At 29.8% G+C, this 23,658-nt stretch overlaps 2 protein-coding genes across 2 annotated transcripts; one reads left to right on the top strand and one right to left on the bottom strand.

The window, feature by feature from the left end:
* The first annotated feature begins 1,212 nt into the window (after positions 1–1,212).
* LOC107168293 (acyl-CoA Delta-9 desaturase-like) lies at positions 1,213–23,339 on the top strand. The gene is made up of 5 exons (XM_015517650.2): positions 1,213–1,231; positions 4,002–4,329; positions 5,248–5,584; positions 10,835–11,020; positions 22,623–23,339. Exons 1-5 carry the CDS (start codon positions 1,229–1,231, stop codon positions 22,963–22,965), a joined length of 1,197 nt encoding a protein of 398 aa, XP_015373136.1. The 5' UTR covers positions 1,213–1,228; the 3' UTR covers positions 22,966–23,339.
* Positions 15,273–17,717, bottom strand: LOC149055093 (uncharacterized). Its single transcript, XM_089228596.1, has 7 exons — positions 17,609–17,717; positions 17,291–17,444; positions 16,720–17,171; positions 16,484–16,652; positions 16,211–16,395; positions 15,978–16,146; positions 15,273–15,868 (listed from the first exon to the last, which is right to left on the bottom strand). Exons 1-7 carry the CDS (start codon positions 17,675–17,677, stop codon positions 15,408–15,410), a joined length of 1,659 nt encoding a protein of 552 aa, XP_089084722.1. The 5' UTR covers positions 17,678–17,717; the 3' UTR covers positions 15,273–15,407.
* Positions 23,340–23,658: the final 319 nt, after the last annotated feature.

The raw sequence follows: 23,658 nt of genomic DNA on the forward strand, positions 1-23,658 counted from the left end.
ATGTGATATAAATCAAATTAAAGATGTGCGGCATTGACCCTTTTTCAATCATAGTCTTGAATGACAAGTCTCAAATCAGGTTTTTACTTTTACCAATACGTGGAGTATGTAATATATCACAATACGATCTGCGATAGACGTATTCAATCGAAACGTAAGTCGGACCAGATTATTGGCATCGATAAAATCTTGGTGGGCCGGCAAAAGTACAATCGGGTCATAAAATCTCGATGGACTACATTTTCCAAATATTATAATAATGCCGGGAACTTGTTAAATGCTAACAAACGCAACACTAATATTACATTATCATAATATAAATATGCTTACAAGTCAAATGTATGTTGTACTGTTGTAAAGCATATATTTGTTCTCAGCGAACTAACTGAATCCACAAAAATCAATATTTTATAAATAACCGTCAAAACACAATGCTGACGAAATAAGAATAAACTGAATCTGGTTACAATTGTACTGATTTTAACTTTTAAGCACTACAACTTTAGTGTGATCACATTGACGTTTTTTCTCTGTCTTATAGCACACATAAGAATTTTGGTTAAAGTATATTGTTTTAAATTTTTATGAATATATTCCGCAATGTTTAATACTGACGAAATATTGGATTAATATTATATATGTTAATGTTGTAGATTTAATATGTTAATGTTAATGTTTGATACTCATGTATCGCTTAATGTGCTAAGGTAAATACTATAGACGTATGGTATCGTAAAATTTAAGTTAAATTTATTATGAATTATTACTATTATTGCAACGAAAAGTACATTTTACAACTAAAAAGAAAAAAAAACAGATTTACAGTCAAATAGATCCAAAAGTATGATAATGTAACTATATTAAAATTATAATACTATTTATTTATATTTTTATTTTATTCGTATACCATAGATTATTGCGTATTTATATGCATAAATAGCACAAGACTATTGAACTATATACATTTTAATCAATTAAATAAACTAAACGTGTAATGTAATCTAGTAAATGGTAATAATTTGTATTGCACTAATCCATGATTTTTGATTGGCATTTTAATATTAAAATCGAAGGGAAGTTCTTGAAATTATTTAACTAGCATACTATGTACAGACAATAATTAATATATCCGTTAAAATACAATACTGCGTCATTATTAATTTATGATACGTTTTTTGCAGTGAAAAACCCTGCAAAATAGTTTCAGTATTCGAATTGAATATTATCTATGGTAAGTATCTATACATTCCGGAATTAGTATAAAATGGTGAAAAATTTACTTCTAATAGTTATAATTTTAATACACAATAATAAAATAGTGTGACGGTTTGATGAATAATCAATGTAGTTACACATCCCAAACGCATACTGTTGTATTGTTCCAAGTCTGGTTTTATCTCGAAGATGTCACTCGGACATCGCCCGAGGACGATCGCTTATCGTCTTCGTTGTGATTACAAACAAAATAATAACATCATCGGGTTTCGTCCATCGAAAGCATAATATAATTGTAGTCTGTAGAAGTGTAGAGTGTAGACTATTTGGTATTTTGTGAGCACTTTCAAAACATACACCAATACCTCGTTATAAACTGCCTTTATAGTAAGTACTCGCATATTGATACATAAAACAAGCGCAGCTGGAAGGTACCTGCCTCTTGTATAAAACTTAATTTCAAGTATATAATAACCGTCGTTCAGTTCATCTAAGCGTTTAGCATCCGTTACGAATTTTTTTTTAAGGTGACCCGAAAAACATTATATTTTAATATAAAAATAATGTCTTAATAACAATTTCTATCTTACTCAACAGAATTTTAAATTATGATATATTTTTTTAATATAATATTATAGTTAAATTCGTAACAGTTATCGAGATCCGACATTAATCGGACGGCTTGTACGCGTACACTTGTATATAATTCGAAAGTTTTTTTTTAAAGTAGTTTCACCATTTTATAGCAATACCTTGGTCTATGAAGTTAGTCCCCTCCCCCACCTTAGTACCTTAGTTAAATCAATTTAAAATACAAGTGTAAATATATAGCAAATTAATTTTTGAGATTCAAATCAAAATAATAGTAGTAATGTTTACATTAAGGGTAAGTGAGCTTACTTCACGGAGCCTCCTCACATCCAAATTTTTGTCATTGACCAATGTTCAGTGCAAATTACTCGTTGTGGAAGTGGAGAAGGAGGACTCGATGAAGTTAGCGTGAGAATAATTCGCAATTCAATGATTTGAAAATACTAGAAAATAATTTACAATTGATTTGCTAAATATTTACACAATTTTTAAATATACTATAAAACTTTAATAATAAGATACCAACTTTACCATCATTTATCGTTCGAATATAATAAAATAATATAATCCTTTCAAAAAATAACTCCTTCCAGTGTTTTATTATTAGATTTTTATAAAAAGTATACATTTTTTATCATCGGGTATGCACTTATGTTTTTTAACACCTGTACTGTTGAATAGCGTAATGAATATTTAGATACAAATTAAAGCTGAAGATCTCCTATTCACCCGTCACGGATGAGATGATATAAAATATTTCTTTAAAAGTGCATATTGAAATTTAAAAATAACTCAATGACTTTGAACTCGAACGAGCCGCGTCTATAGAAGATTTTCTGGAGACTGTGAGTAATGAGTAGTGACTATGGGTAAATAGGTAATATAAGATTGTGAAATGTGTACATAATTATTTGAGATAGCTGCAAAGTACTCACTAATATTATCTTTCCATACAAAATGTCCCTCGTTCATCGTGTGTTGTTCGATTTCTATCTAAATACGACCTAGACAAAATAGAAAAAGAATTATAGCACACAACGTCATCGAAATTTGATACTTTTTATTTTAGGTACCCAGTTTATTTTTTTAATAATTTTGATAATAATTGAAAATATATTAAGTAATTTAAACAACAATATATTAATTTAGTGTCTATTTACCTAAGTATCAAAATACAGATGTCAAAACAATTAGAAAAAATTGGAAAACATATTATAATACGTGATAGATTTTCCCAGGTACCTATGTAAAATTGTTCTTAATTGTATCGAAAAAGAGTATTAATACCACTGTAATTATAAAATATGATAAGACGTAACAAATAACAATGATATTAAATACATAAATAGTGATTAGTAAACTATAATAACTATAGCTTATAATACGTATACTCGGACGATGATGACGTGACTTTTTAAAATTAAGTATTAAGATGACGTTTAAATGGCGTTTTATTTAAATTTAAGTTACTCAAAAAGTAACAAATTTAAGTTTGACTCCCTTTTTAATTACAAATTTAAAAATAAATACACTCGCCGTTTCAGACACCCATTCAATTTTATTTTATCAAAATTAGAATTAAATTCTTGTTCATTTATTTTAATATCACACTTTTTTATGAGACAAATATTAACTTTAAAAGTATTTAAACAAATTACCCTGTTCTAACTCGAATCGAAACTAACTAAAAATAACGTTAATCGAGTAACTACCCTTGTGAATTTTAAACGATTCTGCTCATCGGAAAAACGGTAATTTCAATCGTTTTTATTGAAATGAAAACGTACGGTTATTAGATGTCGATATCAATGTGCAATTGCGAATATTATAGACTTTGTAAGCTATAGCTGCACATAATTACTCAAATACGGTTCGATATTACTCAAACAACATATATGGATAATAATTAGTATGTGGGCAATGATTGATGTGTTTTTTCTCGCGCGTAATCCTATCACGCCATGCCTATATCACGTAGGTAGGTACCTATATCAAACATGATGTCACATTTAGACGAGTGAACGTTATATCAATATGACTACAAATGATTACATAAAAAAACGTTTCGTTACAATTATTGTTCTTAGGTATTCGAACAATTATTAGAATATCCAACCTAACCATTGGTAACCTACATTCACATGCGCGGTGGTTGGTGCCTTTTTTTTTACCTTCGAATCCGTCTTGTTTTTCAGCTTCCAGTTGTACAACAATATCATTTAATTTATTATTGTACTGCGACCGATCCGGACCCGATGGCCACGTCGTCGACGTTCGCTCAAATATGGTCGGGCGTGCAAGTCGAGTATGGCGACAGCAAGCTGACGACGGACGCACCCCACTCGCCGCCCACGCCGATAGTGCACCGACCATCCAAGCCCAAGACTGACGCGCAACAGGTGGGTTACAAATGGCAAATCGTGTGGCGCAACGTCATCAGCTTCATCATATTACACTCCATCGCCATCTTCGGATTTTATCTATTGTTATGCGGACACGTCCAAATAAAAACCGTACTGTTCAGTGAGTATATTATACATTATACTGTAGTACAATAATATTATACACCCTGCACACCTCAACCCTCAACGATCGATAATATTATGACAATTCTATGAAATGGCTCCTTTTTTTTACATAACAAGTTTAATATTATGTATTTATTTTGTGTGTCTATACCATTAAGCTCGAGATAAAATTTAAAATATAGGGGTCGCTCGCTCTGTCAGTTACAAGTCTGCAAAATTGCAATGTAATTATTATTTTATAAAATTTAGTAATTATAGCTTACTGAGCAATGAGCATATAACTACTACAGACACTACAGTGTTCAAATTCATTTGTATTTAAACAAATAACAAATACAAAGATTTTTTTTTTTTTGTAATATTGGTTTAAAAATGAGTAAATTAAAATAAATGTATTTATTTTGACAATTTTATTTTTTGAATTTCAAGATCAACGCACACTGTCCATTTTGACGACTTTTTAATTTTTACCTTCGGTGCACGAAATAGATATCATTTTGAAAATTGAAAACGTCATGTTCTTCTCGACTCGTCAAAATAGACGTTTTTAAGAAATAACACGCAAATCAGAGGAGTAATAGCTTGTACCATACACAGAAAGAGATCCCTCACTAAACAAAAAAAAAAAAAACCATCAGAAATAATTTTCAGCAGAAATAAATTTATCACTCCCGTAGACTAAAACATCAAATCTTGCGTTTTTCGAGATAAAACCTCGGAGACTCGAGTCGTCATCGCGCCAACGATAGTTCCAACATATTATATACTGCTGTCGATAATATTTACATTCTACGATAACGTGTACTTACTAGTAAATTCAATAATAACACAAACTATTTTTTATGATTCTTAGTTTTTGTTTTGTTTTTTTTTTTTTATTATTTCACTCATTATTCTCATTGTGTTGTTGCAGTGTTTGCGGTTGCGGCGTGTAGCGCTCTGGGCATAACGGTCGGTGCTCATCGGCTGTGGGCTCACCGGTGTTATAGCGCCCGTTTGCCGATGCGAATGCTGCTGGCCGTGTTCCAGACATTGGCGTTCCAAAACCACATATACGAATGGGTCCGGGACCACCGTGTCCACCACAAGTTCACCGACACGGACGCCGACCCGCACAACTCGTCTCGGGGATTTTTCTTCTCGCACATGGGCTGGCTGATGGTCCGCAAGCACCCGGATGTATCCGGCAAGGGTGGCGCGGTCGACATGAAAGACCTAGAAGCCGATCCGGTGGTCATGTGGCAGAAAAAGTGAGTCTAACAATATAATATTTCTTATATATAGCATCATCATAGTAATATTGTGTGAATTGTAATTGTTTAAGTATGATATATTTGCTTTTCCAACGATATATATAAATATATATAAGTACTGTAGATAATAATATTACATAGTTAGGGTGGGCACTTCAATTTTTATTTTCTGAGCTGAAATTTGAATTTGAATTTTTTCGATAATATTATTAATGTGACTTCTGCGTATTGGAAAAGCGCAAAATCTATCGGCAAAGCGTACAAATCGTAATAAGTCAAATTCAGTACTTGACGAAAAACTTTCGATTTCCTAAGTAATTTCCCTAAGCTGCAATGGAATTGCGAAGAAGTGTTATTTTTCAACCACAATGATGTATAATAGATGTATATGTATCATGTAAGGTGAATTATAATACCATTTCAGAAATTTAAAATATTTTTAGTGGTACTTCCTGTATTTGTGTTACCACTTTTTTTCCGTCATAATATTATTTAAAACTTGTAAAATTATCTCTCGTAAATGACAATACGAATTGCAAACAATCTGATCGTCAAATTCACTATTTATTAGATCAATTTATAATACAATCGACAAACTAAATAAGAAACTTCAAGTTTTTTTTTCTAGAATAATATTCAATATACTCGTATTAGTTACGATGACAGAAGCATTTTTTTTTCCAGTCAGGTCAAAATAACGTCAAATGCTGTGCTTGACGCAGGCTTATATTTTTTACGTTAATAATAATCGCTCTATACTCTGACGCAATTGTTTCTTAAATTTAAAAAACACTCCATCGGCTAACTGCAAAGTATAAAACTAATGGTAGGTATGGTTAAGTTGCCTCAACCCAACGGACGAACGATGGTAATAATTTAATGTGTGATTTTAATTTTCGTTCACAAAGTGGTTGATATTCTTATAAATTATTGATTTGGCATCATTTTTTTTTTTACCTACCGTCCGTTGAAATCAATTATAATATATATTCCGCGGACGACGTTTGAAAGACACGTCGTGGAATTACAATTTCCAATCGTTTTTAGGCTGCAGAAACGCGTATAAACAAGAAGTATGCCTACCCATGTCATATATTATGATAGAATAATAATAATATATCTTCTCGTTGGCTGAACTGTTTATAATTATTATGTAAAATTTTAACACACTCAAACCTTAAATATCTATCATATCACATATTATTTAGGCTATTCTGACGTTAATTATTCACCGTCGCGTAGCATTGTGTTTCCGCTGCAGTGAACACATATAACACGGCACGTTATCGATATTGTCGAGGCCCAATATATTATAACAATAATAAAATTATTGAGTCAGCATCGTTGAAGCAAACATGCGTACAAAGGGGGGACTTTTCTCTAAACCTCCCTTCCTTTGACCATAGTCGTTATAATAATAATATTGCTATTGCATCGCTCCATAGGCCATAGCCGTAAATGCTACCTAGAAAGTGTTTTCCTATATATTTTGTATTGCGTACGGGTTTCAACCGAAATCGTATGTTTAAGAGTTAGGTTCCTATGTAACGACCGTCCAAACTCCATCCGAAAAAAAACTCGTTAAACCCCCATGTTGCTACTCGTGTGGATTTATAGCAGTTTTGTAAAGTACCTATAGTTTATAGTAAAAGTATTCAAATATATTTTTAGTACCTACTCAAATACGTATTATAAATATAATTTTTTTTTAAAGTACTTTCTTTCAAAATATCTGTACTTAAAATCAAATACTTGTTTTCAAATTCATTAAGGCTTATATTATATTTTATATTTTAATTTTAATTTTAATTTTAATTGCATAAAAAAATCAAGAATTAATTAAGTTTTTATTTATTTTTTTTACTGTGATTTATAGTCAACCGAAAATTCTATTATTTCAAATATAAAATCAGATGTGTATATTTTAATAGTTTCATCAAATGATATTTAGAGTAAAATTCTCTGTAAAACTAACGTAAAAATTGAAAGTAGATATTTGAAAATATTTATATTCGTACTCATATACTTTTTTGCCGAGTATACAAATATTTATTTTAAATAATTTTCAAAATAGGTATCTGTATATATATATACTTGCGAATACTTTTAAAAAGTATCTTGTACAAGACTGCAGATTTATAGTTATTGTCATTGGACAGTTAATAATATACGCTTCGCAGTGCGAACAATATTCGCGTCGGTTTAACACGCGTGTCATACAGTTTCCAGTGGACCCGACGAAAAGTTAATATAATATATGTTACAATTTTGTTTGGTTTCGCAACATTCGCACAAAATTTGCTTATTCCGATAATTGAATTTACTACGGACGACTTGCCCTATTCAATCAATGCGTCATAATATATATTAAAGCAGTGCGTTTTATATATAATATATATACTTACGCAATAACGTCCCAGTTGTCTGTCATCGAGTCTGCAAGCCTACGTTCGCGTTATATTATATTAATATTATAATATTATGCATTAGCACGTCATTAAATCGCACATACGCGTGTTAAATGCTGCACGCAAATGAAATCGCACCGTTCACCAATAATTATGACTACCTATATAATGTAATTGTAAAAAGCGTTAAATAAATGCGTATGTTATCATTATAATGTGTGCGTATATATATATATGACAGGTGGACATCTCCTGCATAATATTATGTGTAGATATAGTAATATAGCACCGTGTAAATAATACAATATCATAATATTATATGATGTGATAGTGGGTTGACTAAAGGAGCGCTAATAATATAATTATTATAACATCACCCTCGGCTCCAAAATTAGAGGTCATCGTCTAACCTATATAAATGTTTAAACTATGTTTGTTTCATAATATGCTCCTCGAGTTTTTGATCTTTTCAATAGTCTTAGTTCGATATTATCATCATTAATTTACACTGATTCGCGATATCCGTATAAATCGTTGTGTTGTTGCAGACATTTTATCCGTCTCATATTTTGGTCTAGTTGCACCTTTGTCTATAGTACTGATCGTTGTAAATCATAAAATAAATTACAAGGCATTGACTATAATAATATATTATTATCATTGTTACTACAATCGGTCTCTGTCCTAGAATAATCTAGAATACGAGGTTCATGAGGAAACGAAATTCCGGCGGTTCTTGTTGTAGCCATATTATCTGAAAATATTTCTCTTATTCGACGAACGACGTAAACTATTGGAAAAACGGTAAAAATAAGTAAAATTGTAATAATACACTCATGACGAGATTACAATAATTCTTACGAGAGCAATCACATGTCTCAGTATGTTAACTATTGGCTTTATTCTTCTATAACGCACTGAGAAGTATAAAAATATTTATATAACATCTAAGGCCCACAGATTGACGCGTACCTAACATAATATGCTGCATGCTAAGCGAATAACTGTGAAACAGGTTCGTGCTAACTCGACTAATATTATATTCCAAAAACTCAAACAAAAATTTGTTTAATAGTAGGTAATTAAAACATTTCCTTATGCATTCTTTATGAAATATTGATTATGTGTTAAATGAACATAATATAAATATACATGAATATCAGAATTTGTATTCTAACGCTTTAGAAAGTTATTTTCGGACAGTTGTATGATTTTTTCAAGATGAAAAAAACGGTGAAGAGTGAAGATGCTAGTTGATATGATATAGTCATGTATATACGCCTATGTTTAATTTTTGATGAAAAATATGAAATCTGAAACAGTCGTAATGTTTAAACACAAAAATTAATAATAATTCAATATTTTATTATCAAAATATATCAATTATTTTTACTTTCATTTCGCACGATAACATACTCTAGATATTATAATTAGTAGTAACTTCCTTTTAAAAGTAAATCATAAAGGAAATAGATTCACGAGTAGAATGGTTGAGACATTTATATAATTTCATTCACAATATTAATGATAATGTAAATTTAAAAAGATAGTCGTGCCGAAAAACATAACATTATCTTTCTCTTCTGAGCAACATACAATTATTTAATACTTCTCTGATGCTCAGAATAAAATAAAATGTATGTGTGTAGCATTAAACGTCACGATCATCACAACACATCGAATGTATCACCACTAATTATACAACTTTTTTTTCTACTATCTCATTGAAAAATCGTTTTACATAATAGTACCTACGCGTATTAACATAATATTTTAGCCAGTTAAATAGAATAAACAACGTGTTTCGATTAAATTTTCCTTTCGAATCTGTTATAGTTTTGTACACACCGAACAGGACCAAATCAAATTTATTACGTTTTACTCTCGTAGTCTGAACTTTGTATGATGTATTCGTCATAGTTTACCACTTTATACGCATCGCGTAAATGATTGATTAACATACGAAATCGTTTAAAAACCGAGAACAACGTTATCCACTCCGATCCATCCATTCCATCCTAATCAAGCGATAGTTGCCAATTGCTAAATGTGGGTACAGATGATGTGTATAATTACTGTATTACCATAATTGTTGTTTGTATAATATATTATTACTTATAGCCGATCCCCGTGTACTTCATTGCCCGTTAAAAATACCAACTCTTGTAGGATTCAAAATGTGTATTTAATTCGTCGTTTAATACCCGACTAGTCATGTTCAAAACTTCCCGTGGATGACCTAACTGATGTTGGTTCGAGAATTTTAGGTATACCAACTACTTTTCCACTACTACAACATAGTCCATGAGCTTCAGTCTTCCATTTCTTTGCTTGGCATTTGTTGCATATTTTATCAATTCTAACAATATCAACATAATTTAACACATAACAGTCAAGATTACAGTCATGAGCAAAGGTAGAATTTAAGAAATTATATGGCCTACGAGTTCTGTTCATTATTGATCGTGTATTAATCCTACTGAAGTGCCACTGTGTCATAGAATTTTCGATACGCGGCAATAATTTTACGGCTTTTTAAATAGCAAATTTATAAATTTCTTATAAATTCTCAAGTTCAGACTTAACCTGTGGACTTTTAAAAATTTTATATAGGCCATAGCCTCCTCGATAACAGGGCAATCCAACAAAAAAATAATTTTTAAATCCGAACCAGTATAGTTCCTCAGACTAGCGCATTCAAACTTTTTTAACTCTTCGACTTTATAATATAATATGTATATAGTATATAATTATTGTTTATAGAATATTTTATTATAATTATTGTCGTTTAAATATATATATATATATGGATTATTATAATTTTTGTTCTTTTTTTCAGATATTATTTATGGCTAGTTCCCTTGGTAACGTTCCTGATACCGTCTTTCATTCCATACTGGTTTTGGCAAGAACGTTTTTGGTATGCGTTCGTTGTGGTCGGCGTCACGCGTTACATGATATCATTACACTTCACGTGGCTGGTTAACAGCGCTGCTCATATATGGGGCACAAAGCCGTACGATAAGTTAGTATGATCAATTCAATATAAACTAATATAGCCGTTCTTTTTTCTCCCTGTTAACCTAACCAATAATTTATTAATAATCCATTATTATCGGTAGTAGTTTATAGACGTTTTATTTGTTAGTTTAAAACTTGAAATATGTATAGCTGCAATGTCATTATCAGATATTAACTAAAATAACTGCATATTATAACAATGAGACGTTATAATTAACAAATTTACTAATTAACTCAACAATGATAATTAGTGGCCAAAATGATTCACATAAAATATCCGCTTTTGGCTATCCACAGACTTACATAACGGATGCAAAAAACACGAATAGAAAAGAATAATAGCCCTTTCCGAATCAATATGTATAACAGTGACCTATACCAACCTCGGGTGTTCCACAAGGTGAACATCTCTCTCCTTTATTTTATAATGATGTTAGTGAAAGCTTAAATTTTTTTTTTTGTAGATTCCTCCCACTCCGATGACTTAATACTTTAATATTATGCCTCTCCGTTGGTCGATTGTCGTAATCTTTAATGCGATTAAACAAGTTTTAGCGTTTACGACAATATTTGGATTTGTTCTTAACATTGAGAATTGTATAATACTCTATCGTTTTCGCGGTCTCGAACTCTGCTTCACAATCAATACGCTCAACATAATATCATTATCGTCGATACGAGATTATCATATTATACGACGGTGCCAATTATCTTTCGACCCAGGACACGTATGGTGAAGATTTAAAACCGTAGGGCGTTTATTCTTAATACAACGGGTTTCGGCGATTTCGTATCTTCTGCAAGTATCGCGGTGTACACTTTATGGATATACCTCTTCTTGAAAAATCGACAACACTGTCATTTGAAATCGATCATGTGCAGAAAAAAACATTTAGAGTACAAACTTTTCGATTGACACAACATACTTGTACAAACATGGTGACACCTGTAAGATAATTTTAACGTCACAGAACAACATTCATGTACGGTGCCATGCGTTACACCGAACTATGGCCATAATTCTATTTTTCGATTACAAAATAAATATTTTTTTCACCTATCGCTCATCATCAATTAGTTAACAGATATTATAATATGCTATAATATGTAATCCTTTAAGTCTCGCCATTTATATAATTAGTTCAATTATTGTAGATTTTTAAATTTACGACGAATTCATAGCTCAACGCCCAAGTGCTATATATTCTTGTCAGATAATTATACATACTTATTTATAAGTGTGTTCCTCTAACTATATACTGGAGTCCTTATGAATATATTTCATCAATGATATATTTGCATATTTTTAAAATAACCAAAACTTATATTTCCAAAAACCGTCAAGCAAAATTGTGTATAATACTTTCTTTGTGATTGTGGTCTAAAACGAATTATTTAAAACGGCCAAACTTTATGACGATTAAACTATAGGTGTTGACTCAAGCTTGAAAACCGATAATACTCAAACGAATAACAAAATATTATAAGGGCGCCAGAATTTTAAAATGTCGAGTTTGATAAAACAATACGAATACCTACTATACGCGGTATCAATTCCGCCCATCGATGCGTGGTTTTATCCCAAAAGTTTTGTTACTGAAACCTGCAGGAAAGCTGTACGTGCGTACGGTTGGTAAACGGTGATTCACTGTGGATCATCGTGTTCATTACGCCGTGGTGACTCTAGGCAATGGAAATTCCATTATTAGGTATCAATACAGTCTAGCACAATTCACTAATCGTTTTAAGCGGCGATTCAGTGAGACATGAACGTTTATACACAGGACCGCTTTCATTTTGTACGTCCTCGCGGGATATCCTATAAACAATTAGACTAATCGTCAATATGACTATCGCTGTATAATTCCCACTGCGTAGAACCGAATCATATATATATATATACTTATATGTACATTATTTACCTGCCGTCTGACGATTGTCAGATAATACACAGCCTGCGGGATCAGCGTCGATGATGTTGAAGTGACTTGTGACACGATCAAACAGCAATATCAATTATAAATTAATGTATTATACATTATCGAGTGTACATATACATACAACAACAATATTTGTTTTCATACTCCTATATAAGTGAATTTGACGGTTTTAATCGTTTACATTGTAGGTTACTGCAGAGTTTTGAGAAACTGTTTCGACAACAAACATAATAATACGATATATCGTATATTATGTTCCATAATGATATATATACCTATTATTTGACAAGTAGCTTAATCTACGTATAAATTATAAAGGATAATTTGATGCGGTTTTGATAGTTTTTTTTTTTTACTCATTCTCTTATCGTACTTAGATGCACTGGGTTGCAGTGCACAACATTTTCGTCAATCCCACCACCTCTACCCTTCTCAATATATATACGCGCTGGATAACCACTAATCACTTCTTACATAAAGTCGTAAACGTATTATTGAAACTTGAAAGTAAAGTATATGGGTGAAACCATATCTTTCTAATCCCAATAAAATATACAATTTAAATAATCATGGACCAAATCTTAATGATGCAAGCAATCTTGTAATGAAACAATAATTCAAATATTTATTCTTCATATTATAAATATTCTTAAACATTTAAAACCAATTTATTTTGCTTAAATATTCAACGAACGGGCAGTTTTTCTAGTCTTCTTAGATAAATATTCGTCTGCGAATTAATGTACCACATATTACGTGCATCACATAAAATGTATATACATATGTGGGCACGTTGTATGTAGATCGTATATTTTTCAAAATAAATATAAAATATATTTAAAAAAAATATCATTTAATCCTTAAGGCATTACCGAATATTGTAGATATACGTAATTTCAAATATTAACCATATATATATATATAATATTATGTTAGTAAATAGGTAATGATCTTAAATAGCGATCATATGGTAATATTACTAATAATATAACTTAACTTCTCATAACTTCTTATCAGAAATCTACGATTTCGTTTGTGGTATACTGGTATGTTCAAAACCCGCAGTCACATAATATGTGATGTAACACAATATATACTACGAATCACTACGTCTTCGATATGACGATGTACGACCGATATCCAATAATATGAGGTTTTAATGGGTCTCGAGGTGAGACGGTGAGTGATACTGCGTGGTGTATCGGTTTAAAACAAAAATATGGCTCAACACTGGGGTTTAGTCCGAAGCTCGGGTGCTCCAGAAAATTTGGTGGATCATCGACACGACAGCGCGATATACAAGGGCGTCAATCTTTGAAAATACAGGGAGGGACACTAAATATTTGCAATCATATTGACCATTCTGTTAACCTGTTAACTGCTATATGTAAGTTTACGTAGAACAATATTTTATGACTGTATAATATATATACAATAGTATTTATTAATTTATCATAACTTACTATATAATTATTTATTAAATAAATTAGACTTGGTAGTTCAATTTTTAATAAAATATAAAATATACAACATAAATAGTTCACTTTATTATTTAATTCTATAAGTGTCAATAACTTAACTTAATACAATAACTTACTGTACTAGAATAAATACTTAAAAAATAGTATCGATGAACATTAAAACAAAAACTGTAAATTCCTTTTGTTTTTTGAAAATTCGTCCACTACACCTTGGATTAAATTTAAATCATCAATTTTTTGTCTACACTGAAAAAAAAACCACGATCATATTAACAAAAAACTATGTTGGATTGACAATAATCTTGTTGATATACAGCTAATAAGATAATTGTCAAACCAACAAGTATAAAATTGTTAATGAGACAATAATTCTAATAATATAGCATTGTATTATTGACAAATATATTGTTAAAATGATAGTTGAAACTGTTAATTCAATTTATTTTTCATCATTACATTGACAATAATCTTATCACCGTAATAATAATTATTACTTATTCATCCATTTTCCATTGTTAAATGAATATCAGCATTGTATTATTGACAAATATATTGTTAAATTGATAGTTGAAACTGTTAATTCAATTTATTTTTCATCATTACATTGACAATAATCTTATCACCGTAATAATAATTATTACTTATTCATCCATTTTCCATTGTTAAATGAATATCAGCATTGTATTATTGACAAATATATTGTTAAATTGATACTTGAAATTATTAATTAAATATCTTTATCAGCACTAAATTAACAATTATCTTATCATAATTATCAAGGCTGGATCCAGAATTTTTTTTTGTGGGGGGTTTACAAAACATGTATATTGTAATTTTATTGAATTTAGGTTTTGATATTTAGTTAAATATTACAATTTTTTATGCAAATAATTATTAAAATAAAAACGCAGTATAGATATACTCTAAAAAAGTACTTCTGTATTTTACATTTTTAAAATACAATTACTATTTATTGAAGTTCAGCTAAAATTTGAACCAATTTAGGGAAAGGTTTATCATATCTTGAATGTATACAAAAGAAATATTTTTGAATAAACAACCATACAATAGAAGATTCAGACGGATATTCTAGATTAAACAATTGGAATATTTTAAAGCATACTTCAATGGATCTGAGCACTGAATGCACCTTATACATGACCGAGTCAAAGTATACCAATATTTCCTTTTGAACATTTATTGTACCGACAATCACGATAAATGGTTGTATAGGAATCCCTTGGTTTCGAAGTTGCTCAAGGTGATGTTGCTGGGCTTCTACAGATTCTTTAAATACTATAAAGCTATCTTGAGAATCTTTGATAGAATATTTAGTAATATTTTTCTTGCCGTTACTGTCTTTAGTTACCTTTTTTGACGTAGGCGCAAACATAGCATGCAATAAATAAAATAGTGCAGCATTTTTGACATCTATAATTTAAAATTTTAAAGATTCATTATCAAAAGATATGTAAGATACAAATGAATATAGTTTACACAATAAAGTAAAATACAATTATTGTTTAATTGAATATCTTACTTTCGTTTATATCAATGTCATTATTATTTGATACATTTTCTAATATTTTACGGCAATTAGTATCTTTGACTTTTTCATCAAGCAGTTTCATAATTTTTTCTGCTTTATCATTGAAATCTTGGTAAATATTATTAGTATTTGGAAATAAAGCGTTAAAATCAATATCAATCTGAAACATAATTTGATAAATATTAAATTATGTATTTTATTCACTAAACATGTTAATTATTTACTAGTTTATGTCCATAAGGGATTAAATAATGTTTCCAGCTTTTTAAAATTTCTGCTGTTGACGTAGCACATTTTATGTTATTTAGACGATAGTTTATGGTTGCCTTCCACATTGACTCTAATTCTGGATATGTACTTGAACCATGTTTAAGAGCATCTAGTATGCCATCTATTTCAATTTCAGAAACTAAAAATATGGAATATTTTATACACAAAAAAAGGTATATATATGGATTAATAAGCATCTTCAATTAGATACATTCAATAAAATTTACCAAATTCTCTTTCAGTCCAGTTGGTTTTCTTGTCATTATATGTTTTATGTTTGACCGCTGTACTGGGGACTAATCCATTGTTTTTTAAATTTCTTAAGCAATTATAATATTTGGCATATAATTTTCCTTTTGGATTCTTATTATTTCCAATTTTCATAAAATATACATCCTGTAGATACACATACAATTAAATAATTATTTAACAGTAATCATAGTGAATCAATTCCAATAATTACCTTTACTTCTGATTTAAACATCACTACAATTTGATCGGCAATTGATTCTGCCAAGATGACAGACATTGGTAATTTTTGTGTTAGGACACGTCCAATGAGGATATCGACCAGCGTCGATCGAATGCCATCATTCAATTTATTATTTTTCTCATAATAATTTAATATTAGAGCACCTTGTGTAGTAGAGTTTAAAACTTCATCCACTTTCAATTGATATTTGATATTTGATGATTTTTGAGTATCTTCTACAATTGGTTTGCTTGAAGGGCACAACACAATTTCACCCAAATTTGTACTACTATTGTGGTCATTGCTTACAATACTAGCATTTGTTTGCCATTTTGTAAGTTCATCTTCAAATTTAAAAATTATTCCCCAAGGAAATGTTGATAATAGTTTCTCGACATGATACGTTTTCATAATAGCTAGAACTTTAATATCTATCAATTGATCTACATAAAAATTGCAATAAAAATTACAACAAAAATATATTAGTTTAAAATTTTTAGATTTATTAAGAATATTTTATTGTAAATAGTATACTAAATTTAGAACTAAATGGAATTCTTACCCACACAGGTTTGATATACACACTGTAAACCCCATTTTTTAAGTAGTTCTTTAAGTTGTGGTAATTCATCATATGGGTAATTATAATCCAACATTTCATTTACAGCAGCATGCTCGTTACTTGATAAATCAGGTAACTGACCAATTTCAGTTAACTACATAAGCAATGAAATAAATATTTAGGTAAGTAATGAATTGTTACTGGTTTCAGTACTATAAGAACTAGGAATGGATAACATTAATTTACTAAGTTGTAAAGTATAAACAATAAAATAATATAATAACAATTTTATTTAAAAAAAATTAAAATAGCACATACATGACAAGAGGAATCTTCATCATAAAAATTGACATGATGTGTATTAGGATTGTCATTACTATTAGCCATCTTGATTTATAATTATAATTTGAAACAAAAACAACAGAATCTATATAGTTTAATCAAAAAAAAAGAGAACATTAATGTAGTACCTATATATATTTTAGAAGTTATACATGATGATAAATAAACCTAAATACAAATACGTTTAAAGCATAATTGGTTAATAACAATTATTAATGTAATTAATAATACTCTTTTAAACGGATCATTTTTTGACCAGATGACATTTTAGTTATATTTATTGGAGGTCCACTAAATTCATCTACATTACAAATACAATTACGATTAACAACTTCTTCGCTATAATCTACACTAAAAGATTCATAATGAGAGTTGAAATGATTTAACTTTATTTCATTAGCCAGGACATACACTATACTATCTGGTTTAGTAATTAATACAATTTCACATATTTTAAATAAGCATATTTTATCATAGTTTTTTGTTAAAAAATAATCTTTTTTGTATACAATTCCATTTAATTTTAATTCAGTATAACAGGCATATTGTAGCACAGATAAATTAAGTTTGTTATTTATATTTTCTGTATAACTACTTTGAATTTTGTGTTTATCATTTACAATAATTTTTTTTTCTGGTAATACCATTAAACTATGAGCAAATTTTAATTGCATTTTTTTTGCTAAGGTTAATGTAATATTTTTCCTGGAAGTAGTTGACCTAGCATACATCTTTATTTCCTTGTGTTTGCCTTCATACCGAAAACACCAATAATGTCTAGGAGGGCCTGAATGTATTATTATTGTTGGATAGTGGATCAAAAAGTGATGTTTCGGTTTCAAGGTATCATTGAAGAGTGTAGTATACATAGAATTATGATTTGAAATTAATTGTTTTAGATGAGAAATTGCACTATTCGTAAAGGTATATGATAGAAGAATGTCTATAATTTGGAGCAGTGAAAGAAAAAAGGCCCAAACTTCATCATTCTCAGGAATAAGATCTCCTATCATAAGAGGAAAAAAATGAACAAAGGTCATAACTTCCCTAGCTGACATTTTTAAATGTTTTTTTTCTAAATGAATCATTTTTATGGGAGGTGAAATGTTACCTATCTCTATGGGTCCATAATTAAAATTCATTTTTCGATTGTTTAAAGTTTCTAGCGAAAACAATTTAGCAGTAACAATATAGTATTTTATAATGTGACATAAATCATAGTGACAAACCCCTTCAAATAAATCATGCATTATATCAATACAAAAATTTTGTGTTACATGAAACCCTGTCACTTGATTTAACAAAGATTCTTGATAAATCCCCGTTTCTTGAAAATTCATACTAGCAACATCATCAGAATAGTTGTGTAAATTGCGCAAAAGACTCAAGTCTTCTTCAAGCATTACTCTAGTTGAGGCCTTAGAAGCTTTACAAAAACGACAAAAAAAATTGGCCGAAAAAGATTTACTGAATTCTAATAAGCTGTTAAGTCCCAAATTATCTCCAAGAATTAAACCTAAGACAAAATTAATATGAAAATGTCCATCTTGAGTGTTTATATCTATCCCTTCATTTTCAAGTGTATTTATTTCATTAACAAGACTTTGCAAACAATTATCATTACCAAATTTTTTTATATCAATGTGTTTTAGTAATGCAGCTAAAAATATAGTAGATAATTTTGAATTATTTTCGGCTAATGGAAAACTATAGTATATAGCTGAAATAGACTGAAATGTGGAATGTGAGCCTAACGGGTTATTTATTTCAAATTCATCCATATATAAAAAAAAAGGTATTATTGTTTTATTAGGAAATAAAGATATTTTTTGTCGCCAAAGACTTCCTTGCACAAAATGTTCAATAGAAGAACTTTCATTATCCTTATATAGTTTTAAACGATTATACTGTTCTTTAAAATTATCTCCCTGTTCAAAATATTTTTTAAACTGAAACTGTAAAGGTAACAAAACACCTTTTGTGTTTTTTTCGCTAAATATAGATTCACCATTGTATTGTACAGGGCAAATTTCATTATTAATTGTAAATTGGTTTATTTGAGATAGAAGTTCATTTTTAATAAGCCAATCACCCAAACGATACTCAGTGCTACAGTATAAAAAAGGATTTTCTATAACAGAAGCAATTCTATGAAATTTAGCCACCTTAATTGGTTCTTTAATTTCATCATCTACTAAATTCTTCAGCATAGATACAATTGGTTTAATTATTTTGTCTAATATGCCAGTTTGAATATTGATAATATCTACTCTAGTAAAATTATTATTATTATGCAAGTTTACAACAAATTCTACTGCTGATTTATACACGGATTCACTAGCTAAATCAAAATTAAATGGAGCATTATTTATATAATCAGAAAAAAGATTATCATCATTAATATTTTCAGTATTATTGGTTGATGTTGAAGGATTAAAACAAGATTGGTCTTCCGGTTGATGATTTAAAAGAATATTTTCAGGGAAATGCTTATTATGAATATGCCGTTTAAATGAAGCTAAGGATAGAAAAGATTGTGTACATGTCTCTTCACAACATGTATAGTTACTATCTGTTTTTAGTAAATGCAAAATTTTAAAGTGATAAACTAAACCCTTCCAACTATCTGCATTAAATTTACATAAATAACAAAGCATTTTTTTTAAATTAACTTAAAAATATGTCTATTTACAAATTTACAACAAAAGGTCAGGTACATTGGGATAAGTACAGCAAAATGATTTAAATCTTTACTTGAAACACTGCTAGGTATCAATTAAAATGAATAGGTACACTACCTACCAAAAAATGTAATATTAATAAGTATAAATGAAAAATCATATCATTAAACAATATTAAGTAATAATGAATAAATTAAAAATAAAAATTATGACTTGACTTACTATAAACGTACTGCAATAGTTTTTAATATTTTTCAAATGAGCTATCCAAAACTATGAATACTGGGTTCATTTAAACAATTACAATCTACCTAAAAATTACATTATATCATTAAATACTATTAAGTAATAATGAATAAATTAAAAATAAAAATTATGACTTGACTTACTATAAACGTAATGCAATAGTTTTTAATATTTTTCAAATGAGCTATCCAAAACTATGAATACTGGGTTCATTTAAACAATTACAATCAACCTAAAAATTAATTTATATCATTAAATACTATTAAGTAATAATGAATAAATTAAAAATAAAAATTATGACTTGACTTACTATAAACTTAATGCAATAGTTTTTAATATTTTTCAAATGAGCTATCCAAAACTATGAATACTGGGTTCATTTAAACAATTACAATCAACCTAAAAATTAATTTATATCATTAAATACTATTAAGTAATAATGAATAAATTAAAAATAAAAATTATGACTTGACTTACTATAAACGTAATGCAATAGTTTTTAATATTTTTCAAATGAGCTATCCAAAACTATGAATACTGGGTTCATTTAAACAATTACAATCAACCTAAAAATTAATTTATATCATTAAATACTATTAAGTAATAATGAATAAATTAAAAATAAAAATTATGACTTGACTTACTATAAACGTAATGCAATAGTTTTTAATATTTTTCAAATGAGCTATCCAAAACTATGAATACTGGGTTCATTTAAACAATTACAATCTACCTAAAAATTACATTATATCATTGAATACTATTAAGTATTTATAAAACAGTTAAAAAGAATAAATTATGATTTGACTTACCATAAACGTACAGCAGAGGTGCAATTTAAAACTTTATATTAATTAGTAAGTTCGTAGGTATATGCTTATTTCGGCAGTTTGGCACAGAATGTGAATATTATAGAATCATATTAAATAAGAATAACGAATATTAACCATATTAACAATATACTTATAAACAAATGATAACAGTATTATCACGACGATAATATACCATTGATTTTCGGTAATCCCGGTGTTATAAATAGATATTAATGGTCAGAGAACCCACTACGTACATAATAAGATCGATAATATACGTATTGTTGTTTTAATAATGTATTATTAATTTTGTTATTTTTTGATTAATTTATTGACAATATGTATATTTATATAGATAATACAATTTTTAATTTATCTAAACTATTGTTATAATGACAAAATATTATCTTGATGACCAATATAAACCTTGTTAAAGTTTAATAAGACAATATTGTCAATAATACCAATGGTTTTTTTTTCAGTGTATGTATTATGTATACTAAGTATACATAGACCAAATAGTCGCTGCTCCGTCATAGACCTTAAACACGTTTTTACACGGCGAAGCGTACTTATTTTTCTTATACCACAGACCGTGTGACCGTGTCTATATAAATAATAATAATTTATATAATAGTATAATAATTATATACATGTATCATCGACCCGGAAAAGCCAGGGTAGGGACATGTCCCCCCCTTGCCCTCCCCAATGGACGCCGTTGGCGATATATTAAGGATATGTAAATATACGTATTGACTGTTTATTAGTCATCACTGGAGAACTTTAACGGTGTACAGGGTCTCAACCAGTGGGCGACGGTAACCTACATTATCTATAACATAATAATATTGTGTCATAGAATATTATAGTTGATTTATTTTTTTATGGGAAGGCACCGTGCGGGGTACTGCAGAAATCCCTTCTAATGGATCCAGAATTCACGTAAAAAAAAGTTAGACATTGCATTATTATGTAGGTGCTTAAGGTGCTTTGATTCGCATCTGATTGTTAAATTAATATTGTGTGTGTGTGTGTGTGGGGGGGGGGGGGGGGGGGGTGATGGAATGATGCTCGTGATGTACGATTTCATACAGTTTATTTTAAACACCTCGGCACAGTGTTTACCTAAACCTACTTGGAAGTTTACATGTCAATATACAATACCTACCTATTATATGTGGTACCTATTCATTGTACCACATCACATAATACTCACGGCCACGGCGGGCATGTTCTGTCTGTCCACAGGAACATCACACCCACCGAGAACCCTACCGTGGCGCTGTTGGCGTTCGGCGAGGGATGGCACAACTACCACCACGCTTTTCCGTGGGACTACAAGGCGGCCGAGCTGGGCAATTACCGGTTGAACTTCAGCACGGCGTTCATCGACGCATGCGCCTGGCTCGGTCTGGCGTACGAACTGAAGACGGCCAACGCCAGTCTGGTGGAGAAGCGGTCGCGAAGGACGGGCGATGGCACCAAGCAGCACCACCACCACAATCACCAGCACACGGAGGGTGGCGTCTGGGGATGGGGTGACGAGGATATGGCCGAAGACGACAAACGGATAGCGCAAGTGATCGACTGACGGGCACGACCGCGGCGCACTTCCGGTCGGCGAAACCAATATTTTTATGTTTTTAATTGTATATGTATGTATATATATATATATATATATATATATATATACGTACACATTCCTCCGAAACCACGTGTACACCTATCGATATTATATATAATATACTTACGTGCATACATCAATCATATTATACTCTTCGAGACAACGTCCTCCTAGTTCTTATGGTGTAATTTAATTTTTGTGTGTGTGTGTGTGTACTGGAAGTATATGCAACTAAATGTACTAGTGTTATTGTATTTGTATTATTATTATTGTTTTTTTGTGTGTATACAGATTTAAAAAAAAATCTATGTCAAATAAAGTTTTTTTTTTAATCCTCATAATTTGTATTGTGTATTTTATTTGTATTGTTATTTATATATATACCTATTTTTGTACATTATTTTATATAACCTAACCTAACCTAATGCTGTAGGTAATATTTATATTATGTTGACATACAACTTTTTAGGTATAGAAAACCACATCTATGCATGCACAATATTGTTATAATATCAGTGGTGCTGATTAAACATTTTACAGTATATGTATACACTATATATATAGTAGGTACCTAACCCGATGATATTCGATATTCGGCTCATTTGTCCCGAGAATGCATTTTTTTTCTATTCAATTATATTGTCCATTCAATATTCATAA

This window comes from Diuraphis noxia, unplaced genomic scaffold (assembly GCF_037042655.1).
Source record: "Diuraphis noxia isolate RWA-SAM2 unplaced genomic scaffold, SU_Dnox_SAM2 contig0005, whole genome shotgun sequence".
Taxonomy (NCBI): domain Eukaryota; kingdom Metazoa; phylum Arthropoda; class Insecta; order Hemiptera; family Aphididae; genus Diuraphis; species Diuraphis noxia.